Here is a 22367-nt window from a genome sequence, read left to right as displayed (position 1 = left end):
CTAATGGATATCGATCTTTTTTTCGGGAAAAAAATAAACGGTGAAAAACAACACTTGCTTTTGCAGACTTTACTATTTACTCGACATTTTTCGGTTGTGTCGCTTTTTATCCTCCTGTTATGTGAGCGCTACCAAATTTTCCTTTGAGTTTGTTGAAACCCCTTTTGCTTTCGTGTTTGTCACATCTATTTGATACATTTCGGGAAAAGATTTGAGGAAAAACTTGCTCGTTACATGTGGGCCAAAATGTGGATTGTGTCGAACGAGAAAACCGTTCTGGTTCGGGTTCATTGAAATAACGAGATAGAAAATCGATAACACCTCAACTGTCGTGAAATATACAGAGAAAACAACGAATTTGAATTCGGAAATAAGAACAAAACCAGAATCCAAAAAATCGAAATATGTTCGGTTATAAAAAATGGATAAGGCTGTCTAACAATCACATGTATCAGAAAATGATGATGTGTCTACGGTGCGATATGCTACTATGCTACAACGAAGCGATTGTCGCGGCTAATTTCACCAGCCTCGGCTATTTTTATGGCCATCGTATTCTGGCATTTGTTGCAAAGTCGGTGGTCAGACTATGAGCGGCTTTTTGCGTTTTTTTGTTTCGTTTTGGTAAAAAATTTACATTTTCATGGCTTCCGTTTTTGTGTGTCATCGATTTGTGTTAGTTTGGTAAAATAAATTTTACGATGTGAAACAACAGGTAACTATTTAGTTATCTAAGTACTGTCTACGCATCGGATGTATACGAATGTTGGACGTTTTTGTTGTTGTAACATTTTCCTTAAAAATGCCACAGTCTTATCTATCAATTTTTCTGACTTTTCGACTCTACTTCCATACAAACCGATAAATAAGTCAAGTCGCTTCAAGAATATTCCAAAGATATTTGTTTTCGTTGTTCACAAACATCGAATCGTTGTGTGAGCGACTTCAGCTCAGCAAACGGCCCCATTTTCCAAGCTCAAGCTGTTATCAAATGCTCTGGCGTTGACATAAATGTTTTCGCTCCGCTCTATTTGCTTTCTTTTATCAATTGAATTTTTCTCTCTTCATTCGGAATTTACATTCGTTGAAATATTTGTTTATTTTGTTCGCTCTATTATTCCATCGTCTTCCGTGCCGTTCTATCAACACAAATGTTCTGACAATCATTTCTGTGATTGTTTTTTTTTTGCTGAGTTGCAGAAAAAAAAAATAAAAAAGAGAAGAAAAACAGAGGAGCATATAAAATCTCCAAGAACAAGTATGAAGCGAAAAGAAAGCAGAAAAGCGTCAACAATAGGAAGAAGATAGAACCGACCATTTTGTTACCTTTGTTCGCTTTGAAATATCAAATGCTGTTTGGTGTTATGATTTCGTGTGTGTTGTTTCTTCTTTCTCTCTCGCTGGCTTTCTTTCAGTTTGAAGGAACTTCCACTCTCATACCGTTGACTGTGCGCGATGCTATAGCAACCAATCAAATCGATTTCTGGGCGAGGCTTAAAAAATTGAATACATGAAACGCACACAAACAACGCCAAACGAAGCAATGATAAAAAATAATGTTGCTCACACACACACATACACACGTACGAACACTACGCACCAAGAGGCATTCGAGAGAACGGGCATACACCGAAGAGCCAGTCAATGTACGTTGCTTGTATACATATTCGGCGAGGATACGACCGACTATACACGTATGTATCCATATACATAAAACAATACAAACTTGTAGCGAACAGCAACAGCAGCAGCAGCAGCGTCAGTGTGTGTTGTTGGTGTAGCGTTCGTTTGTACAAACGAAAAATAAGAAAGAAACGAAACGAAAATCGACAAATAACAAAAACAGGCTCAAACAACAAATGAGCCATGCTCTCGACATTGCCGTGTGTACCGTACCTCAAACGTTTGTGCACAAGCACAGTGACTTCAGTAGTTTGTTGGTAGTTGCGACGATCACATCGTGAAGCGTGTTAGTGCGATACATTTGGTTCGTGTCACATATCGCTGTCTGATTTCTCGTTCCACTGCTGCTTTTTTGGATATACCATACATAAATTTGGGAGAGCGAAAAAAAAGTGCTGTTTCTGTTCGGGTTTTTTTTCTGTGTGTCAGAGTTTGTGTTGGAGTCCGGACAAAAACAAACATTTCACCAGAGACAAAATAAAAAAAATTCACCAATCAGTCTTTGGAACGCTGAATGAATTCGTCAAATACCGGCTCGGACAAAAACATTGTAAATCAAAATAAAATATAAATAAAGGCATTGAAGGAGACAACAAAAAGATCAACAATTCTATTTTGAATAAAACACGCATCCCACAAGAAACAAAACGACGACAAATGAATAAGAATAAAGTCAAAAGTTCTCCTCATGATCGTCGCATTTATTTAAAAAAAAAAGAGAGTAATTTTTGCTCGTTGTGATTAAAAATAAACATCAATTCTCACCTTTTGTTTCGCGATCACATAAAAGAAGTAAATAGAGACAGTCAAAGATAAAATAAATAAATATCACAGTTTTGGTAAACATATGAATGTCATGTAGGATATTTGTGAAGATATTTCACCGGTGCCTTCCTCCGTAACAAACCGAAAAGAATAAAGAAAATTATCCATAAAAAATTGTTAGTGGTTGACGAACGTACGTTACAAATTAATAGCAATAAAAACCACAAAATTAAAGAAAAACTGAAATTTTCTGAACATTCGCCGAATTTGGAAAGTAGCAGAGATAGCTGACCATTTTTGATCTTCATTAGTGTTGATAAACGACGATTAAATAGTGCAAACGAATTGTTTCGGGTGAAATTTTAAAATTTCAAATAATTTTCCGGCGAAACAACTGCAACGAACACTAGCAATGGCAATGACGGATATTAGCAATCCGATGGCACATCAGCTGCCATTGCACAATCACCGTGGCGGTTTGGTACAACCGTCGCTTGTCATGAACCATCATTTGGATATGGATTGCCATGGGAACGACATTCGAATTAGTAAGTTTCAATTGCAAAATGACAGAATGTAAAACTAGCTTTGGCAAAATGTGAATTAGTTCGATTTTAAACAGTTTGATCAAATTCAATTCGTCTCTGTATGTGTTTGTCTTTGTTTGTCTAGAGTATTTTTAGTTCTATTTAGTGGTTCGAAATTTTGTAAAGGTTAAATATACACCTCAATCAAATTTTATGACAGCGATGACTTTATTTTGGGTGGAGCACACCTGTTTAAATTATAACATATCCAAATGCAGTGCTCACATGGACTAAATCAACAATTCAAATGACCAAACGACATTTTGATTCCTTCAAACACGTTTTTCAAATCGTTTTCAACAGGCCAATAAAGACCGAGTTTGTCATATTCCACAAATTCTTCCACCGAAAATTTAATGTAACAAATTTACAAGCTAATAATTTTTCGAAATCACTTGTTAATTGATCCAATTATGATTGGATCTGATATAAATCAGAATTTTGTCGATTACTCCAGTATTTATCGTTGGGTTTCAATTTATCGCCAACATATGTGTGTGGCATGGAAAGTTTTGAAGTTTTGCCGACGCTATTTCGCATTCCATACAAATTTTCAAACTGACAATTTGAAAATATCTACATCGGATTATTCGGATCAAATAACACTCGACACGAGCTAAATTCAATGATTTTCAAATAAACAATAATCGAATAATATAAACAGTTATTTTTCGATAGAAGAATTCTTGATTTTCTTCACAGAGTAACAAAGTGAATTATATAATATATAAACATTTATGAAAAACATAGTTCGATGTAGTAAACAAATAGTGAAAAAATTGATCAAAAGGAATGTTTGGTGCGTCTGAAAGTTTACATTCCACTCAAAAGTTTTGTGTTAGATACACTATTCATACAAAATGCAAAAATGTGCACTTTCTTATCATCATGATGATTAAATGTCATATTTTGGATGTGTAGCTCAAGTCTAACTTTGGACATTTTTCCAAAAAATGAATGCAATTGTTAGTGTAGTTATAGAAGTTCCGGTCACTTCATTTAATTTTACTTTTCCGTACACAACGTGTCAAGGAAAAGTATAGGAATTGGTCCCGAAAACTTTTTTCGCAAAATTGGTTTAGATCATCATAAAAACTCATGAAACGCGTAGAAAACCACTTTTTGAGACACTTTTCCGTTCGTGTGCCGTCGTCGTTGTCGTCGTCGTAGCTGTTTGTTAACACGATAACTCAAAAAATAATTGAGATAATCAAAATCTGGAAATGCCAAAAGTTTTGTATTAAAAAAACTTAGTTTAAGTTCGAAGATGAGCCATTTTCGATTTGATCCTGGGGTACTTGCCCTAAGAAAAACCTAAAAAAATTGACACTTTTGTATGGGAGGTACCCGTCAATCGACTCCGATTGCCTTCAAACTTTCTGGGATTTCATTTTTTGAGAGAAAAATAAGATTCTGAAAGTTTGAAACCAATCGGAATCGATTTACGGGTACCTCCCATATGAAATTTTTGAAATTGTCCTCAATTTTTGTCGAAATTTTCTTGGAAAAAGTTGAGGGGCAAAAACCAAACTTCTGCAAATGAGATCAACATGAAACTTTCAGAATCTTAATTTTTCTTCAAAAAATGAAACCTCAGAAAGTTTAAAGGCAATAGGAATCTATTTGCGGGTACCTCCCATACAAAATTGTCGAAATTTTAGTTAAAGTCACCGATTTTTCAAGAATATTGAAAAACCCAAAAGTACGGACAACGGTACAGAAAAGTTTGGGATTACGAATGTAATTCTTTTTATTTTCGATCATTTTCAAAAGATAGAAATGCCATTTTTATTACAATCATTCCTGCATTAATGAACATTTTTAAAACGTATCGGACAAATTGAGAAGTAAAAGAAGACTAAGGACTTAGAAAGTAAACAAAACTAGCAAAACGAGTATAAATACTGCGCAATGTCGCTGAATAAAAGAAAAGAAGCGTAAGCAAGCTGCAGCTATTCAGGAAAGGAAATTATTATTCATCTTTTATATGATATGCGTTTATCACATTGAACAATCTTTTTTTTATCACGAGGAAATGGTCGCTTTGTTCTTGTGCGCTCTGTGTGTCCATGTCTCAGCACTTTTGCTCGATTGCTTGTAGTCACTTTTTAAAATGACGCGAATTAAAAATTCTGAATCTCACTCATTGTGGCTAAATAAAATGACGAATATCCCGTATTTTTCGACTCAATTACAAATCCGAATGTTTCGCTTACTTAGTTTCTTTTTCTATTTATCAAAATCACGTTTTGTGATGCATTAGTCATTGTGTTGTGTGACGTTTGCAAATATCGTTGTATGCGTCATTTTCGTTGGTTTTGATTATTATTATCTTCCGACAGCAGACACGAATAATAGCATTGCGTAGAACAAAATGATCTTTTAAACAAATTGCAACATCAATCGCTCACAGAGACACGGTTGCAAAAGAAACGGTAGCCTGTGTGAAACTATGGAACATAACTCACTATCCGAAGAGCAATTTATCATTTTGAATAATAAATAACTGATTAGAAGTAGCAAACATTTAGCTACTACTTTATGACTCTAAAACTATGAAAGACTGAGGTGATTTTTATTCGATTTTAGTTTTTTCGTTTTGCTGAATGAATTGCCTATTAATACACTAGATGAACACTGGATATGTCTGTGGAATATTTGTTCGAGATTCGATCTAAGAAATGAATGTGCAGACATGTTCAGTCGAATGTTCGCGCATGGAATTTCATGAAAATCATTCATTTCGAATGAAAATGGAGGAAAAAACCACATTACAGATAAAATGGAAATCAGACAATAAAATCATGAATTTTACAATCTGCCAGATTAAATTGTTGTGACGTTGGATGTTTATGATGACTGCCTTCAGTCATGTTACTCATTGTTATGGATAATAGAAATGCGATCACACTCTTTGTGGAAACCAGCAATGTAGTGTACAATTTCGACACATTTTTCGCTCTGTTATAAACGAATGCCAAATTGGAGTTGTCAAAAAACGCAACATTTTTAAGGCAATTGAGTGTGAAAAACCTTTTGATTGTTTCCATTTTTTAAATAATACAGTTTGATGTGCATAACGGTAGCTTAAGGTGAGAGACCTGACACAAAGAGAACAGTATATCGCGGCAAAAGGAAAGCGATTCTATTCGAAACAATAGCAGTTCAATTGGAAAAATTAGCAATGACATTATAATTGTCAGAAATTAGTATCACTTTATGATTTACATCGTCTGCAAATGTGCTAAAGACCAATAAATATCGGGTTTCATCTGGAATTCATACACCACACCATTGCGACTCCTTGACTCGAAACGATTTTCTTTTCGTTGTTCATTTGAAATTCAAAAACAAAGTTAATTCACCCATCTTCATATCCGTAGATGATGTGTGCAATGGACGTGGGTCCATATAATGTATGATAAGATGATTGGAGTAGTTCATAGTTGATGTAATGTTGCTTCACATTTCGAGGCAACCCCCTACGGTCATAAATAATTCATGCAAATCAGCTTGGGTATGAACACACTACCATGAGTTTTGAATATTTTTTGTTAAAAGAAAAAAAAATGAAGCGAATCAACGAATATGTTATGATTTGCTCCACCCTTTTTTGGCGAAAAAAAAAATCGTTTCGATCATAAGACAAGAACAATAGTAACGAATCGATAACACCGCAAACCATCAATGGCAACATCAACATCAAAAGATAACAGAAAAAATGCCGAATCGAAGGTTTTGTTTTTTAATTTGTTTGTTCTTCCACGGTTCGTCTTTTTTCCCCACTGGTATAACATTGCGCTGCTACTTTTCGATTCCATCGTTTTCTTTTCTCTCTTTTTTCTCCGTCCATGTTAAAGTTCGTTTTGCTGCTTTGGAAATGTTTGCCGTACAAATTATGTAAAATTTATAGATCGTTTTCGTATATTACAATGAAAATGAGCGCGGCCAAATGACTACACAGAAGAAGAAGAAGAAACGAGTAAACACGCACCCAGCACAAGCGCAATCACTAAGCATTTTTATATGAGTGCGGCTATTTTTCAAAAGAAGATTCCATATTCTGTTTGGAAGTGCGAGTGCAAGCACTCACCAGTGCATTTGTATCGATGTTTTTCTGCTTTTGAGGTGTCTGCTGTTGTATTTCAATGTTCTCGTCGTGCGTTTCTTTCGCTTTTTTACTCGTTTTTCTCTGTTTTGATTTTTGCTGCGTGTGTTTTTCAGTAATTCTGTGGCTCGGCTCATTGGTGTTAGCAGCTTTGCGCTTGGTCTCCGATCCACCTCATGTTTGATTACTGTTGTTCGTTTCGAAATGCAAGTATTTTATATTTATGCAAATTTCATTGGTTTGTGTGCTCTGCATTGAACAAACCACATACAAACACACACAGGCAATGCCTTCTTCAAGCAACGCTGTGTCTACTAGTGTCTATCTCAAGAAGAACATTCGATGAAATGGTTTTTTCCCTCCGTCTTCTTCTTCTTTTTATTTCTCTGTTGTAAAAACCGACTCTTCCCTCGTCCGAGGTGAAGATACCAAATTAAATAAATGTTCGAACAGGAAAGACGGAGAGCGTAATGAAAAAGACACAAGACGAATAGTAACAAGCGCAAAGAACTTGAACCTGACTTGTTATCAAGTCGGAAATCTCTTTTATGAAAATCTTTGGTTTGCGCTCTTATCGCATTGCCCGTATATTTTCTCTCTTTTGTTTCTGTTCCACTGTTCGTGTTTTTCGAACGCGTTCGATTGTACATCGACATCGTCACTACGATCATTGTCGTCATTGTCATCATTTAATCACCCATTTAATAGCCTCCTTCACATCGACAACGGACGAGATGAATGTATTTTCGATATATCGCATCTAACTACCGTTCTTAATCAGGTATCTCAACGCAACGCGATCGCGTTCGATTGATGTAGTAAATCTGAGCTACGTTTCGATGCGATAGAGAAATCTCAAACTGAATTGCAACAACAAAATAGATCGTCTTCGATTCGTGATAGTAAAATACCCGAGCCGAAATCAAGATAAAGATCGACGCAAGAATGCTTATGTGGAATATTTGTAAGAATTTGGCATCACGAAGATGTTGAGGTGAGATGCGCTTTGACTTTTTTCTTTCTCTCATCTTGTCCTTTCATTCTCCGCTTCACCAAGGCGAATGTAACATAAATGCAAATTTTTTGCGTTTGAAATGACCGACTGCGAAAAAAATCGGTTGAATTTCAAATTTTTAGCCCTCCTCTGTCACTGATTTAATTTAGAGCAAATTTTTCGGCGGTTAAAACAAGAACCGATGAAGCGCAGGACAGAGAGGGAATAAACGAAAACAGAAAATGGCACACTCACCATGTTTCGTTTGCTGTTTGTTTATTTTCGTGGGGCTTTTGTAGCCCTGATGATGTAGGAATGTGACGCATGTTCGTTTTTTTCTTTTGGCCGACGTTTCGTACACAAAATTCCTATTGGGGCTTAATTTTTTATGTATATCCGTGAGATGAATGCGGATTAAAATGCCATTGAAAGTTTTGTGGATTTCTCACATATAAAACGCACCAGAAGGTGTTCACCGAGAGCGAACCATGATCCTTTGGCTAACACGGTTGTCTGGGGACTTTTGACTGACTATGATTGATGAGTGTGCGTTCAATACACGTACACATTGTGCTCGGCAGCAAAGTCAAATGGCGATACTACTACTAATACTGCTGCTAATGCTACTCCATTGAAAAAATCAATAGTTTGATGCACACTTGCTACAGAGCTGCAGATGAATGTGATAAATATACGAGCGAGTGAGCAAGCGAGTCAAACCAGATCGACCTACTGAGATTGTGTTATTGATTTGTTGGGCTTCTGGTACTGCTTTAATTTTGATTTTATCTCAACGCGCGAATTAAAATCGAAATTTTGCCAAGAATTGCTCTTTCTTTCTTTCTCTCTATCCGATACGCAAACTGATATCGGACACATCTCCTTTGAAATTGGAAAAGTAGCAGCTGAATTGAAAATTAGTCTGATTTGACCAAATTCAATCGTTGATTGTGTAGATTTGAATCTACCAGATCTTGAATCACAATCAACGTGGTCAAAATGTATTCTAATAGCTTGTTTATTGGGCTGCGGTGCGCGCCAAATACTTAAACGTGCCATCGCCACACGGTGTACCGACCAGCGACAAAGCAAGGCAAAATGAATAAAAAAAGAAACGAGAATCACGATCAATACAAACCAAACAGTCCGAAACATATTATCAACCGTGTTGTAAATTAAAAAGGAAAAGAGCCCAACAACAAACAACACGATGAAAATAAAAATAGTTTTAAAAATATCATAAATAAAAGCGGCAAGCAGCGACCAAAGACCAATGAAGAAATGCCCATCTATATCAACTTCGACAAGTTGTGGTAAAAAGAACGACTCTTGCGACGCACAACGAATCGAATTTTATGTTAAATTGACAGAATATGCAAAACATTTATACCGGCCGTCAGCATCACTGCAATAAAAAAAAAGTTCGACTAGAACGAGAGCCTGTGTAGAATGCAGCGAATGGGGAACAGAAAAGGGAGAGAGAGAGGGAGAAAACACATCGCAGCAATAAGCCAAATTACGACGGTGAAGACACCAGAAAGTGTTTATGAGCTTAATTAAAACATTTCGACTTCTTTTTTCTTCCGCCGCTTTCCGTTCACATTTCTCGCTGCGAGAAAACGCGTTCCATAGCTTATTTTTTTCCACTCTTTCGGTCCAGAAACACTATATATATTCACGAGAAATACAAAAATTTTGTACTTTTGTTTTTTGCTTGCTACAACTGGCCGGCAACTCAAACGGTATCGACAGCCCTAGAACCGCATTTTATTCTCTCATTTGCAATAAGTTTTGACTTCGGTATTGTCTGGTTCGTTCGCCAGCTAGACGGATAGTTGTCCTTGTAATTCGGCGCATGTGTATGAAAAATTATTAGTATTTGCGTTTCTTGACACTTTTGGTGCGACAGCGAATGGAGGTGTTGGTGTTGGGCTCCATGTTACTCGCTGCTATGTGCATTTCTGCCCGATGCTCGTCGATGTGCGCATATTCCGACGGTATTTACAAACAAAAATGAAATCGTTCATTGTTTCCTCTTCTCGCTGAAAATGCCACCGAATGCGTTTGCTTAATTATTTATTCTGTTTTGAATTCGTTCACAAACTTCGGAAACTTTTCTTATAATTTTAATTTCTTCTCTGCATTTTTTTATTATTATTTTTTTTAAATGTAAGTTCTCGTCCTGGCGAATTTTGCTCGTTGCGGAAGCATTTTATCTTGAAATTTGTGGCTCAATAATTACAAACAGAGAATATTCTATTCGTTTTAATTTCCTTAAATAAAGTTCGGAATAAATGGGCAAAATGTGCAAAAAAATTGGCTTGCGACTCGTCGACTCTTCACGTGACGATAATATTCCTTTGATCTCGCCGAATTGGTCTCTAATTTATTGATATATAACGAAAATTCGAAGAATAAACGATATCGCGTATTAGCAAAGCGGCGGATATAATACGATTGGCAGCACAAACAATGATAAACGTTTAAATTATGAGATATAATTAAATTTAATTACGCAACATATATCAATGACAATTTTGCATGCGCCTGTGTATCAACCGGTGCTACCGATTTGCTTTCCATTTCGCTGTGGAATACAGTTATCTTGCATATATCATGATGTTGATGAATTCACCAACTAAATGATGCCTAATCTAAATCACAATCGATTGACGTAAGCGTGGGACTAAATTGAAATAAAATGCTTAATGAGCTGCCTAGTAATTAGCTATTGGCCATAAATGATCTGCTTACTCGGTTGATCGTAGTGTCAATGTTTTGCAATTTCGATGTTCAGTCAATTCCAAACATGGTGATCTTTTCGTTTATACAATCACTCAATTGCTTTATTTTGAAGAGCGGCGTTGCTCTTTGATTTCCAAACGCACGAAATGAAGGCGCCGATATGTTGACAGAAAACACTTCACATCGAATTGAATACAGAAAGAAAAACGAGATCAATTTTTCAAAAGTTCGGTCCCTTTGGAGATTAACATTTTCGAACGACGAACATTTCAGTAATCGTCTTTTCTTCTTCTTTTTTTCTGACACAAAACATTGAAGAACACAAACGGAAGAACTAGTATGAATCAAAATTACTACCAAATTCAAATGAGTTTCTCTTACGGCCGATTTGATCTTTTCGTCATCGCTCTGCATTGCCCAAATGAAATCTGGAATGAAAATGGAACACTCATACCAGGTTGCGCTCTCGGTTTTTCTCTGTTAATACCGATCCGAGTCACTCAACTTGATTTATATGTGTATCGACGATCACAGGAATGAATGAGAGCTACTAACTAGAGACGACACTTTTCTGTGTTTGTGTCAGATGAGGTTCAAATACGATCGGCGGCTGTAAAATCGTAAAAATATTTCGGTTTCTCTTCAAGTGGTCCAAAAACAAGAATATTGTACCATGGCACAGGATGCGGTGAAGATCGAAAGAAATTCCGAACAATTTTCAGTCGTGATTCGCCTGCTCCTCACAGCCAAAATGAGTTAATTAATTAGAGTTAATAGAGGATTTAATTACACCTCGGCTTCCAGTGGCTTTTTGATTGAATAACGATGATCGAACCATCATCACATATTCAATTTCAATTCGTCGGATTTTGATGTTTGTTATTCTCTCTTTGTTGATCGGTTCAGCGTCCGTTTATTGCGATGCATGTGACACCTCATGCACAATCCGAAATGAAAGTCGGCATGAAGAGTAGCCGCTTTAAAGCAAACGATTAATATAAATATTTATTCGGATATTCGTTTTTATTTCAATTTTATTAATTTTTATTGTTACGTTATGTTAAACATTCATCGCATCGTTTATATGGTAAACAAGACAAAAGAGCGAGCCGACCAACGGTTGGCTCACGGGTTCAGACACCGTGAAGTGGCTTGAAGGCCAATAAATCATACGTGATTTTTTATTCATTTCATTATTCACTGTTTATTTCATACATTTCTCGTGCATGTGTTCCAACTCACCTAGAACAATGGCCAGTTACAGCTCAAAATACAAAGTGCATGAAAGATGAAGAGAGAAAAAACTCGGTGTGGACCACATTCATTTGACCGTTTTGAAGACAAAAGTGTTTCGACACAGCAAAATAATATGTGAGATATTTGTGAAAATGATTATATTTTGAATAATAATATTTGAGCTGTGGCGGTCCATGGCCGACAATGCGGTGGGAGCAAAGAAAACGGAACACCAAAAATAAGAGAAGAAAAAAAACCATTTAGAATTTCACACCTACTAAAAATTAAATAATATGTCTACAATATATTTAGTGAGGATGTGGTATAATATTTTCATGATGCCGCTATTGCTACTATTTGTCGACCACTGGCTCACAACTACTTGATGTATCGTGTTCGGTTCACAGCGTTGTTTGCGGTCATTGAAAATACCTTTCGCGCGTCAGAATGAAAAGAAATGGTGAAATGAAACGAGGACCCAACCAACCATTTTATGTTGTGAAAAAAAGCAAAAAAAACACAGACATCATAAATATTTGCTTGCCATTTCGAGCACCAGCAACGAAACACACTGAAATGCCAATTCTTTTCTCATCCAGCCAAATGTAAAATGAAGGAAAACGAATCAACATACCTGTTTTCAAATACTGAATAAAAGATCATTTATATTTCGGTTGCGTGTGTATTCTTTGGTCGTTTATTTTCGGGTAAAAAAAAAAACGCTGAAGATCAATAAAATTCGAATGCCAAAGCGATTGGATCAAGAGTCGGACACTTTATTGCACCGGATCGTCACATTGTTTACCCGGTTGTTTAGCTTCGTTTTTATTTTTATGAGTGTCTTAAATATGTTTGTATAGGATGTTCCAGGGAAAGCACGTAGATCAAATGCCTCAGATACATGTTCAAACAAAACATTCACCGTTAAAACAAAAACAAATACAAAAGACGACGACGACGATGAACAAAAAAAAAACGAAGCAACAATACTTCGTTAAAGTGCAACAACTACATTTGATCAAGAATCATTTTGAACAAAATACTGGCGTTTTATTAATCACAATTTGCTCGCATCTTAGCCAAATGTGGATGTTCAAACCATAAACACTTATGAAATGGTTATAATGATACAATCATCACCATCGGTAATTATCGGATTTTTAGTATTACGGTGTTTGAAAGAAAATAAAGAACAAGTCTAGCACGCCTATTGCTGAGATTTTGTCGCCCATTAATGGAATCTTATCGACAATTTATTGCGTTGAATTCATTAGATTTGTGTCGAATCACTCATTCAATAGAAATGAAAACCGAATTACTTGTCGTCAAAATGATCGCCGTCATCTCTTGACCTTTTACCCAGTGGTGTACTGGCGCACGCGCTATCCGATCGTTAAAATATACATTGTTTTGAAAATATTTGTCATAAATACGGCGAAAACATTAATTTGAGCTATCAAAATAAAATCTAATTATATTTTGAATGTATCAACTGTGCGGTTAATTTCCAATAAAAAATTTTATGGCTTAAAGAATACACGGCCTCTTCTTTGGAGTTCTGCCGGATCGATAGATGGCTCAAAGCAACTGTGTGTACTATTCCTCCCGTCACAATCGAACGCACATAAAAAAACACGAAAAAACCAGATGTACTTGTTTCAGCACACTGTTCCGACTATACACTGCTACACTCCTTCTTCGTCAATATGCCGTTTGGAGAGCGCTTGATGTTTGGCACAAAGCTCAAACAGCAATTTTGTATTCACTTTAAATACTATTGACCCTTTGGAGATACAAGCGAAACACAAATCACATGCAACATTTTCTGCTTCTTGCGATCGTTGTGACCTGAAAAGTTGACTGCTTTTGAGCGCAGCACCATGTTGCATGGTTTGTTGGCTTGCCTAGTTTTGTTTCAAGTTACGATAGCTTGAAATAACAGCTCCCGGCACCAATCTGAGAGCGAAAAGGAATACACAAACAATTGTAACAATACAGAAACTGAAATCAACCTCATTTGAATAGCTGGTCTACTGCTGCCATATATGTATATCGGTGATGTACATGGATTACGTCTTTCTAATCGAAAGTATTTCCATATCAATTTATTCGCCGGGTTCAGAAGTTGAACATGTTTTCGATTAATTAAAAACTGCCGGTGAAACGTCGTAAAATATGATCATCGTTGCGAAATTTTTAAAATCGAAAATTCTAAAATCAAATTACAAAATAGCAAATTGTTCAGAGAGCGCCTGATGTTTGGTACAAAGCGGTTTTCTTCAATATGATATTTCGTAAATGACAACGTTTTTTTCTTCTAATACCTAATAAATTATTTTATATTTTCGAAAAAATCGTTTTCTTCACTACCAACCAAATTGACTCCATTTGTCTGACCGTTGTGAGTTGGCATGAGTCAGCATTCAAACGATAAAAGAAAATATTATCTCAATGAACCCTTACAGACTATGTGAACCAGAGGATAGTGCGTGAGAATGTCCCTTTCTTGGAAATCAAACGAAGATTATCGAGAAAAGCAATGACCTAAAGGATGTCAAACACTAACAAAATAAACGATGCACACACTTTGTGTTGTTTCTTTGTCTCATTAGTTTGTCGAAGCGATGGAGAGATGTGTAACAAGAATCGAAATATTCGAGTGTGAACTCAATGGTAACCAGCAAAAGAAGATGATTGTTGTTGGCGCCGCTGGCGCAAGGTTTTATCTTGGCGCGACAGCGCATCTCGGTATTTTGTTCGTTTCATTGAAGCGTTTGTCTTCTGTTCTTATTTTTGTGTTATGGTTATTATTGTTGTTGCTGTTGTTTAGATTTCATTGTGTCTAGTCGATTTTTGTTGGTTGCGTCAGTTATGATTAGTTTATTAGTGTCTCTGTGCTGACTCACAACGGTTAAGAGTACTTAATACCTAAATGCCTTCGGCGACACACACACGGCATTGATCAATTCCATTGAATGTTTGATGATGTAAAAAAAAGAAGATTATTATCGACATAGTTTATAATTATTTTCTGGAGATATTACGTATTTGTGCATTTCTCGGTCTCCAGATTTTGGGAGTTTCCAAAAATGGTATTTAAAGACACATAAACCGTGTTTGCAAATGTTCGATCGAAAAAAAAGGCTACTCTTTTGTACGAAAATAAGAAGAAGACATGATTTTCTGTGTTATTTTATTGAATCGGAGATAATTCAATGAGCGACATTCATACGCGTTCAACTTCCATTTGCAGAAGCGATTGCCCAAAATACGGACTGAAAGGAATGAAAAAAAACTTCTTCTTTTATCCAAATAAAATTCATTTTATTTTTCTTCTTTTATTTCGTCCGTCGCATTTGCATGCAGAAAAGCCAACGAATCGAAAATTTCAATTGAATCGGGAGAGAAAGAGAAAGAGAGCGAAAGCAGTGACGGTACAAAAGAATCAAAAGCGAAACGAAATGCTGCAAAAGATATGAAAGCAATTGAAATTATTGTACGTAACTTTTCAGCGCTTGTTTTTCCTTACATTCGTTCTGAATGCGATTTTCGTTTTTATTCCGCTTAAAAACGGAACGATTTGATATTTGTGTACTTTTTTGCTTCTCTCTCTCCCCCCGTGTGTATAGTGTAATTTCTTCTTCGTTTTTTTTTTACATTTCTTATCGTGTTCCCGACGATATCTTTTGTCTTTTGGAGTAACATAATTCATCGCAAAAGGCGGGCCTTTCAATGAAACACGCCTTTATAAATTATTCATATCATGCAACAATATTCTTGTTTCTAGATTCAGTCGTTTTTTTTCTTCTTCTCTCCTCTCATTTCAAGAAGACCGAAGAGTGAGCACAGAGAACGAAAAAAAAAACATAACGAAAACGTCGTTCTTTTATATTATTTTTTGTCTCTCCACTTCATAAGCGCATAGAATATTTATCTTGGAAATATAATAAAGATGGATTTTTATGATGTGCATGATTCCACAATACGCATGCAACACAACGGAAATACACAATCGAAAAGAACGAAATAAAATGAGGTAAAGGAACGACGACGACGCACATACAATAAGAACCGCCGTGGTAACGCTCACAACGGCAAATGGAGAGAGAAGAAAAAAAAACTGCATTTGGCGTTCATGTCGATCGATTTATTTTGCTTGCTTTCAGCATTCGGGTCGCGCGCGCTTTGTATTCACCATCGAATAGTGTATTCATACTTTCCCACATGATGCATTCAATGTTAGACAAATGATTTGTTTCGCTACTTCATCTTCGATTGCGATATTTTCGCTTTCGTTTGTATTCACTTGAGCTACAATAATAGCAATAAATACTCAGTCCAACCGTCTGAAGTGTATAAATAATGCAGAGATACTTCTTTCTAGATAACCTAGCTAAGCTAGCTTACGAGTCGAAATAGAGTAAAAATGGACGAACGACTGTGTATTTTTTGAACGTTTCTCTGTGCCGAAGTTCTTTTTACTATGGATTCATGTCAATTAATTATTGCATCTTTTCCCCTCTTTTTCACAAAACAGAAAAACAAGAGCTCTCCAATTGTGTCGGCTGCGGCGGTCAAATCCATGATCAATACATATTACGTGTAGCTCCAGATTTAGAATGGCACGCAGCGTGCCTAAAATGTCAAGAATGTCGGCAATTCCTTGATGAACGGTGTACGTGCTTCGTACGCGATGGGAAAACATATTGTAAGCGGGACTATGTTAGGTACGTTGGTGAATTCATTCTTAAATATTTGTTCATTGCGAAATGTGATCATGATTTAATGTTTATTGTCTCGCGATTCACAGATTATTTGGCACCAAATGTGATAGATGTGGAAGTTCGTTCAATAAAAGTGATTTCGTGATGCGGGCCAAAACGAAAATCTATCATGTCGATTGTTTCCGATGTTCGGCTTGTTCAAGACACTTAGTTCCAGGTATGTTGCTCAGCTCTCTAGCACTTGGTCTCAAATGTTTGCAATAACAAATATCGATTTTTCCCCTGCAGGTGATGAATTTGCGTTGCGCGAAGGAGGTTCACTGTACTGTAAAAATGATCACGATAATTTGGAAAAATCGGCACAAAGTCGCGTGGCTCCAATCATTGAAAGCAACAATAATACACACTTGAACAACAACAATCATTCCAGTGAAATAGGTTCAATGTCAGGTAAGCCATTCCGTTCATCTTTCCTTTGACTTCGTCCCATTGAGAGAAAAAAGTCTATCGAATTTAGACAACGGCTGCCAGTCGATTTGATTCAGTTGACTAACAAGAGACTCCATTCACTATGTCCACCGTTGTCTACGTCAAACAAACCTGTGCTAATTGAAATAATCAACATTTTTACTGCGATGAGAACAAAATCGTCGCCATCCAAACGAAATTGACATGTTAATAAACTGTGAACCAAAGCGTTTTCATTGTTCTCGCGCTGAATAAACAAACAATTATGATTAGATAGCCAAATATGTGTTCAGTGGACGCGCTTTGCATCATCGCACAATGTATCACTCTGGAATTCTATCGATTCATTTCTTCTCTTTGACCCATAACAATAATGCGCTCAAATTGAGATACATATCGCTTATTTTGTCATTGTGTGGCTGGACAAGTGACGGCGCCAAAAGCGACGATTTACCATTTTTCTGAAATCACAGTGCAAATATTTGTAATAGAAAATGACGGAAAATTTTGAAGCTTAAAAACGGGAGCAATTTCTCTTCATATTAAATAGCTCAAAAGTATAGAAATTTATCGTTCGTGTTTCTTTTTTTCATTCGTTAGATTCAGGTAGTGAGTCTGGTTCACACAAAAGCATTCGCGACAAACGGCAATCGGGACCATCAGATGGTAAACCAACCCGTGTACGAACCGTACTGAACGAGAAGCAACTTCACACCTTAAGGTAAATAAATTGTGTAAATATCGATTTTATATTAAAAAAAAAAGTCACATTGATGCCGTATAAAAACGAAGCGGCATCAGTAGTCTCCGCGAAAGCGTAGAGAAAATCATTTTCCCATGGATCGGTTTCTATGATTTCGATGAGAAATGACGAGAAAAAAAAGTCGAGAAAAACAGCTTGTTTATCCAAATTCATAATTCACATGTCATCGCGATTTTGGCGTATGATTTTTTACGACTGTTGATTGTCATTGCCGCTATTCAGCCAAAAACCAAACATCTAATAAATGCGTGTGAAGAAACAAAAAACCATTCTCATCGTCTTTTTCAACGATACATCGATTGCTATCGATGTCCCATGTGAAATCATCCGCCAGACTGTACGTTTCATTTAGCCCAAAGCAGTCACTGAAATCAAATAAAAGATTCACGTTGACGCTAAGGTTTGAATTTCGTGTGTAGTCAGTAGTCATCGTGCAAACATGTTCAATAGCACAATAGCATTTAACTATCTGCTAACAACTTCTGTAACCGATAAACAAATAGGAACAAAACCATTTAAAATACGGTATATTTTCTTTAATAAGATGTGACCATCGTACGTGGTAAGGTATATTATTTCGATAATATTCTAGCCTGTGTCTCTCTGTCTGGGAGACATGAGCAATGTGTGAATTTGAAATCAAAACAAAACCAAAAATGGACAATGAACATTGTATTGCGTATTGATCTTTGTCGTCGCCGTTGAACACAATCGCATCGAATCTAGTGAAATGACAGCGAAAATAATATGAACGTCAATAAAACCACAAAGGTATTGCCAGTGAAAAAAACAAAATTCAAAATGGAAACTGTTGTAACGGCGAAGAAAATTATGAATGAGATTGGTTCTTGTTCGCATCCATTCGGAATAATTATGGAAACGGTGAAAAGAAATGAAGACTATGATTCACAAATATTTGAGACGCGAAAAAATGACGGCAACAACGACAGCGACGACGATAACAACGGCGACGACGTTCAGGTCAAGAGAAATTGCTTGAACACATGTAATTATCATACTTCGACCTTTAAGCTCAATCAATATTGACACTTCCAATTGACACCTCTTCATTATGCCAAATCATAACAGCGACTGAAAAATCTGAATAAGATCGCAATTGCGACGAAGAATCAATCGTTTTTCTCAGAATCGACATACTGTCTGATCGCCTTTTTTTGTTGTCATTTCTCTCACGTTCCACTTTTGGAATCAAAAATTGCAAACTGTGTGAAAAAAGAAGAAGAAAAACTAATTAGAAACAGCCATAGTTCAGTTTTCGATGCAATGAAATCGTAAATAAATTCCGTGAGTGATTATGGTTTTTTGTGCGTGAGTGAAAAAATGGATGAGTGAGTGAGTGTACACTAATCAGTAAGCAAGAGGATTTTGTAAGGGCCCCATTTTACACAAGTATCTAATCGATTATTCATCCCATACCTCTCCTGGTTGACCGTCAATGCTAAATTGTTTTCTTTTTTATTGCAGAACTTGTTACAATGCAAATCCACGGCCCGACGCATTGATGAAGGAGCAGCTCGTCGAAATGACCGGATTATCACCGCGTGTTATACGAGTTTGGTTCCAGAACAAACGATGCAAAGACAAAAAGAAGACAATCCAAATGAAGTTGCAAATGCAACAGGAGAAAGATGGCCGTAAATTGGGTTATGGTGCAATGCAAGGCATACCGATGGTTGCTAGCTCACCAGTGCGCCATGATTCACCGTTGAATCTGCATGGGCTCGAGGTGACATCATATCAACCACCATGGAAAACCCTTTCGGACTTTGCCTTGAATGCTGATCTAGACAATAACACAATGAACACGCACAACAATCCAGCATTCCAGCAACTATACAATCAGGTAGCTAAATCTTTTCATTGGATGTGACTTTGAAGTTGCATTGAAATTGAAATCATGTATTAAATGCGTTACTATTCTTTCACAATTCCAGATGCATGGATATGATTCAATGCAGCCAATGCACAATAACATGCCTCCTCATCAACATGTACCTCCGAACGATTCACTCGGTCATCATCCCGATAGCACCGACTCATATGTCACGTATCTCGAAAGCGATGACAGTATTCCGGGCAGTCCCTAATGAGCCATCAGCCAGATTTTCTCAAATGCCAGCCTAGCTCGACTTTAACCACTTTAACTGAAACATACCGCAAAGTTTATTGTGTACATTGTAGAAAACTACGAATATATCTTAACCATATTTATTATTTTACATTAAGATCTTAGAGCCTGCGATTAATTTCAAATAAATAAACTCAAATGAAAAAGAAATTGTTGATTTCGAAAGGAAAATTAATTTTTATCTTTCGATTTGAAAGAAAACACTTAGTTAATAAAAACTCAAACATTTTCAAACGAACAAACAATTGTTTTTGAGTTGAAGATCGATTTATTTTATAGCCTTTTGATATGAGTATGATACTTTATAGACAGATCTTATTTTCAATGTCAACAAGATTTTTCAATAGCAAAAACCGATCAAAAAATTCATTCGCAGAATAAAAATGCTAACTTGAATTTTAGCATTATTTCACAGTTCGGGTGTGGTTGAACATAAAATGAAAAGCAAAAAAATTAATGGGCTATACAACTTCTCAGAAACCTTACGTGTATACTCAAATAGTTAATGAAATTTTATTTAATGAAATGAAACTACAGAAAATGAAATGAATCGCATTCTACGTATATATATATATATTTAAAACATAGTTTTAAACTTCGAATATGTACAGAGATAGAATTCTAACAATTATTATTATTATTATTATGACGTATTAACAGAATGAAACATTACTCCTAATTGTACATTGATATCAACAGAAAAAATTAAGAATTATGTAATTCTAACCAAATGAACAAAATATAAGCATAAAAAACAAATGAAAATCCATTTAGACTTTTATTCTATCTGATATAACCTCTATTTGATAATAAGGATACGTTTGATTACGATTCTAAGTATTTTGTTGATATTTCGTGACTCAAACATTGTCTCTTTTTATTTTATTCATGTTACACAGAAATTTCTACAAAGCCAATCCACGACCGGATGCACTGATGAAGGAGCAAATAGTCGAGATGTCCGGATTGTCGCCGCGGGTCATTCGTGTTTGGTTTCAAAATAAACGATGCAAAGACAAAAAGACACAAATCAAACAGGAAATGCAACAGGAACGGGTTAGTTACAAGTTTTGATTTCAAATGGTCATTCAAAACAGCTTTCCAAGAAAATTTTAATTTAAATGTCAATTTTCTTAATGAATAGGATCGACAGAAAATATCTTATGAGACTGGAATTAAGATGATTGCACATTCGCCGATTGAATCGAACACATTGATGAACGGTCATGCATTGGACGTTCATCAATACAATAATCCATGGCAAGCCTTCAACAACATGTCGTTACCCGAAGAAGATCTTAAACCGTTCGACACCAATCCTTCCGAATTCATGCAGTTGGTGTAGGCTAACACAGAAATCATCCGGAGCTCCAGTCCAAATAAACAAAAGGAAACGATTCTTCAGCCAATCGGACCATCTCCTTTTGAACTTTTTATCGAACACAATTTTCATTTGCGTTACTAACACCTCAATCCATGGGAAAAAAAATCAAAATTTTCTCTTGGGAAATATGTACATCATTTTCATATACCTACTGAACATTTGGAAAAAAATAAAACCGACAGCATTTTCATAAGTAATTTTTTATTTATCTCTCTAATTAAGTAAATTTAAATGAGTGAATTTCAAAAAACTAAAACTAATTCTATATTTAATTTACTTTAATTTCCATGATAGAGACTAAGTCTAATTAAGATTAAGAATCTATGACAAATTAATGCTATATTCAAATAAATGCTTACGTAATGTTCTTTTGATCGCTTTCATAATAATTAAATGAACGTTGAAAACCCGGTCGCTTCGAAATGTCCCAAGAGCTTTGGTGTGTTGAATAACCGTGTAAGTATGCTGAGGTGTGTAACGAACGAACGAACGAATGGACGAACATGACTGTTCGGAGGGGAATCGAAGCTTAATCTGTACGACCGACATGCGTAACAGAGACACACTACTAACACCACTTTGAGCACTTTGACAGTGCAACGCGTTGACAGAATACATTTGGTTACGTGAGTATTAAATGGCCAGATTTGAAATCTGGATACATTGAATCGAATCGTGTGTATGGCAGGAGAAATGAATGTGAGATTCTCCGCCGTGAAAAAAGCGCGCACATGCATATTATTCTGTTGGCTCTCAGACAT

At 36.1% G+C, this 22367-nt stretch overlaps 1 protein-coding gene across 2 annotated transcripts; it reads left to right on the top strand.

Moving 5' to 3' along the window:
* Window positions 1-1928: 1928 nt before the first annotated feature.
* LOC129569733 (insulin gene enhancer protein isl-1) lies at window positions 1929-21954 on the top strand. Of its 2 annotated transcripts, none has more exons than XM_055448872.1 (7): window positions 1929-2996; window positions 16656-16845; window positions 16929-17059; window positions 17131-17292; window positions 17911-18031; window positions 21122-21278; window positions 21367-21954. In XM_055448872.1, the coding sequence occupies exons 1-7, from the start codon at window positions 2861-2863 to the stop codon at window positions 21565-21567; spliced, it is 1098 nt and encodes a 365-aa protein (XP_055304847.1). In that variant the 5' UTR covers window positions 1929-2860; the 3' UTR covers window positions 21568-21954. The 2 variants fall into 2 exon arrangements, with proteins under 2 accessions (XP_055304847.1, XP_055304846.1); XM_055448871.1 differs by lacking the exons at window positions 21122-21278; window positions 21367-21954 and adding exons at window positions 19559-19937; window positions 20029-20987.
* Window positions 21955-22367: the final 413 nt, after the last annotated feature.

The sequence above is a fragment of the Sitodiplosis mosellana genome, unplaced genomic scaffold (assembly GCF_009176505.1).
Source record: "Sitodiplosis mosellana isolate CC-2019 unplaced genomic scaffold, AAFC_SMos_1.0 Smas_scaffold_42, whole genome shotgun sequence".
Classification (NCBI taxonomy): domain Eukaryota; kingdom Metazoa; phylum Arthropoda; class Insecta; order Diptera; family Cecidomyiidae; genus Sitodiplosis; species Sitodiplosis mosellana.
Note: the sequence above shows the minus strand (reverse complement) of the source record. Positions and strands in the feature narration are given on the sequence as shown.

What these genes read in the sequence shown, in the direction of transcription:
- LOC129569733 (XM_055448871.1), top strand. Translation starts at nt 2,861, where the DNA reads ATGGCAATGACGGATATTAGCAATCCGATGGCACATCAGCTGCCATTG. An exon ending in TGTAAGCGGGACTATGTTAG is followed by an intron (nt 16,846 to 16,928) that starts GTACGTTGGTGA and finishes CGCGATTCACAG; the next exon opens with ATTATTTGGCACCAAATGTG. An exon ending in TTCAAGACACTTAGTTCCAG is followed by an intron (nt 17,060 to 17,130) that starts GTATGTTGCTCA and finishes TTTCCCCTGCAG; the next exon opens with GTGATGAATTTGCGTTGCGC.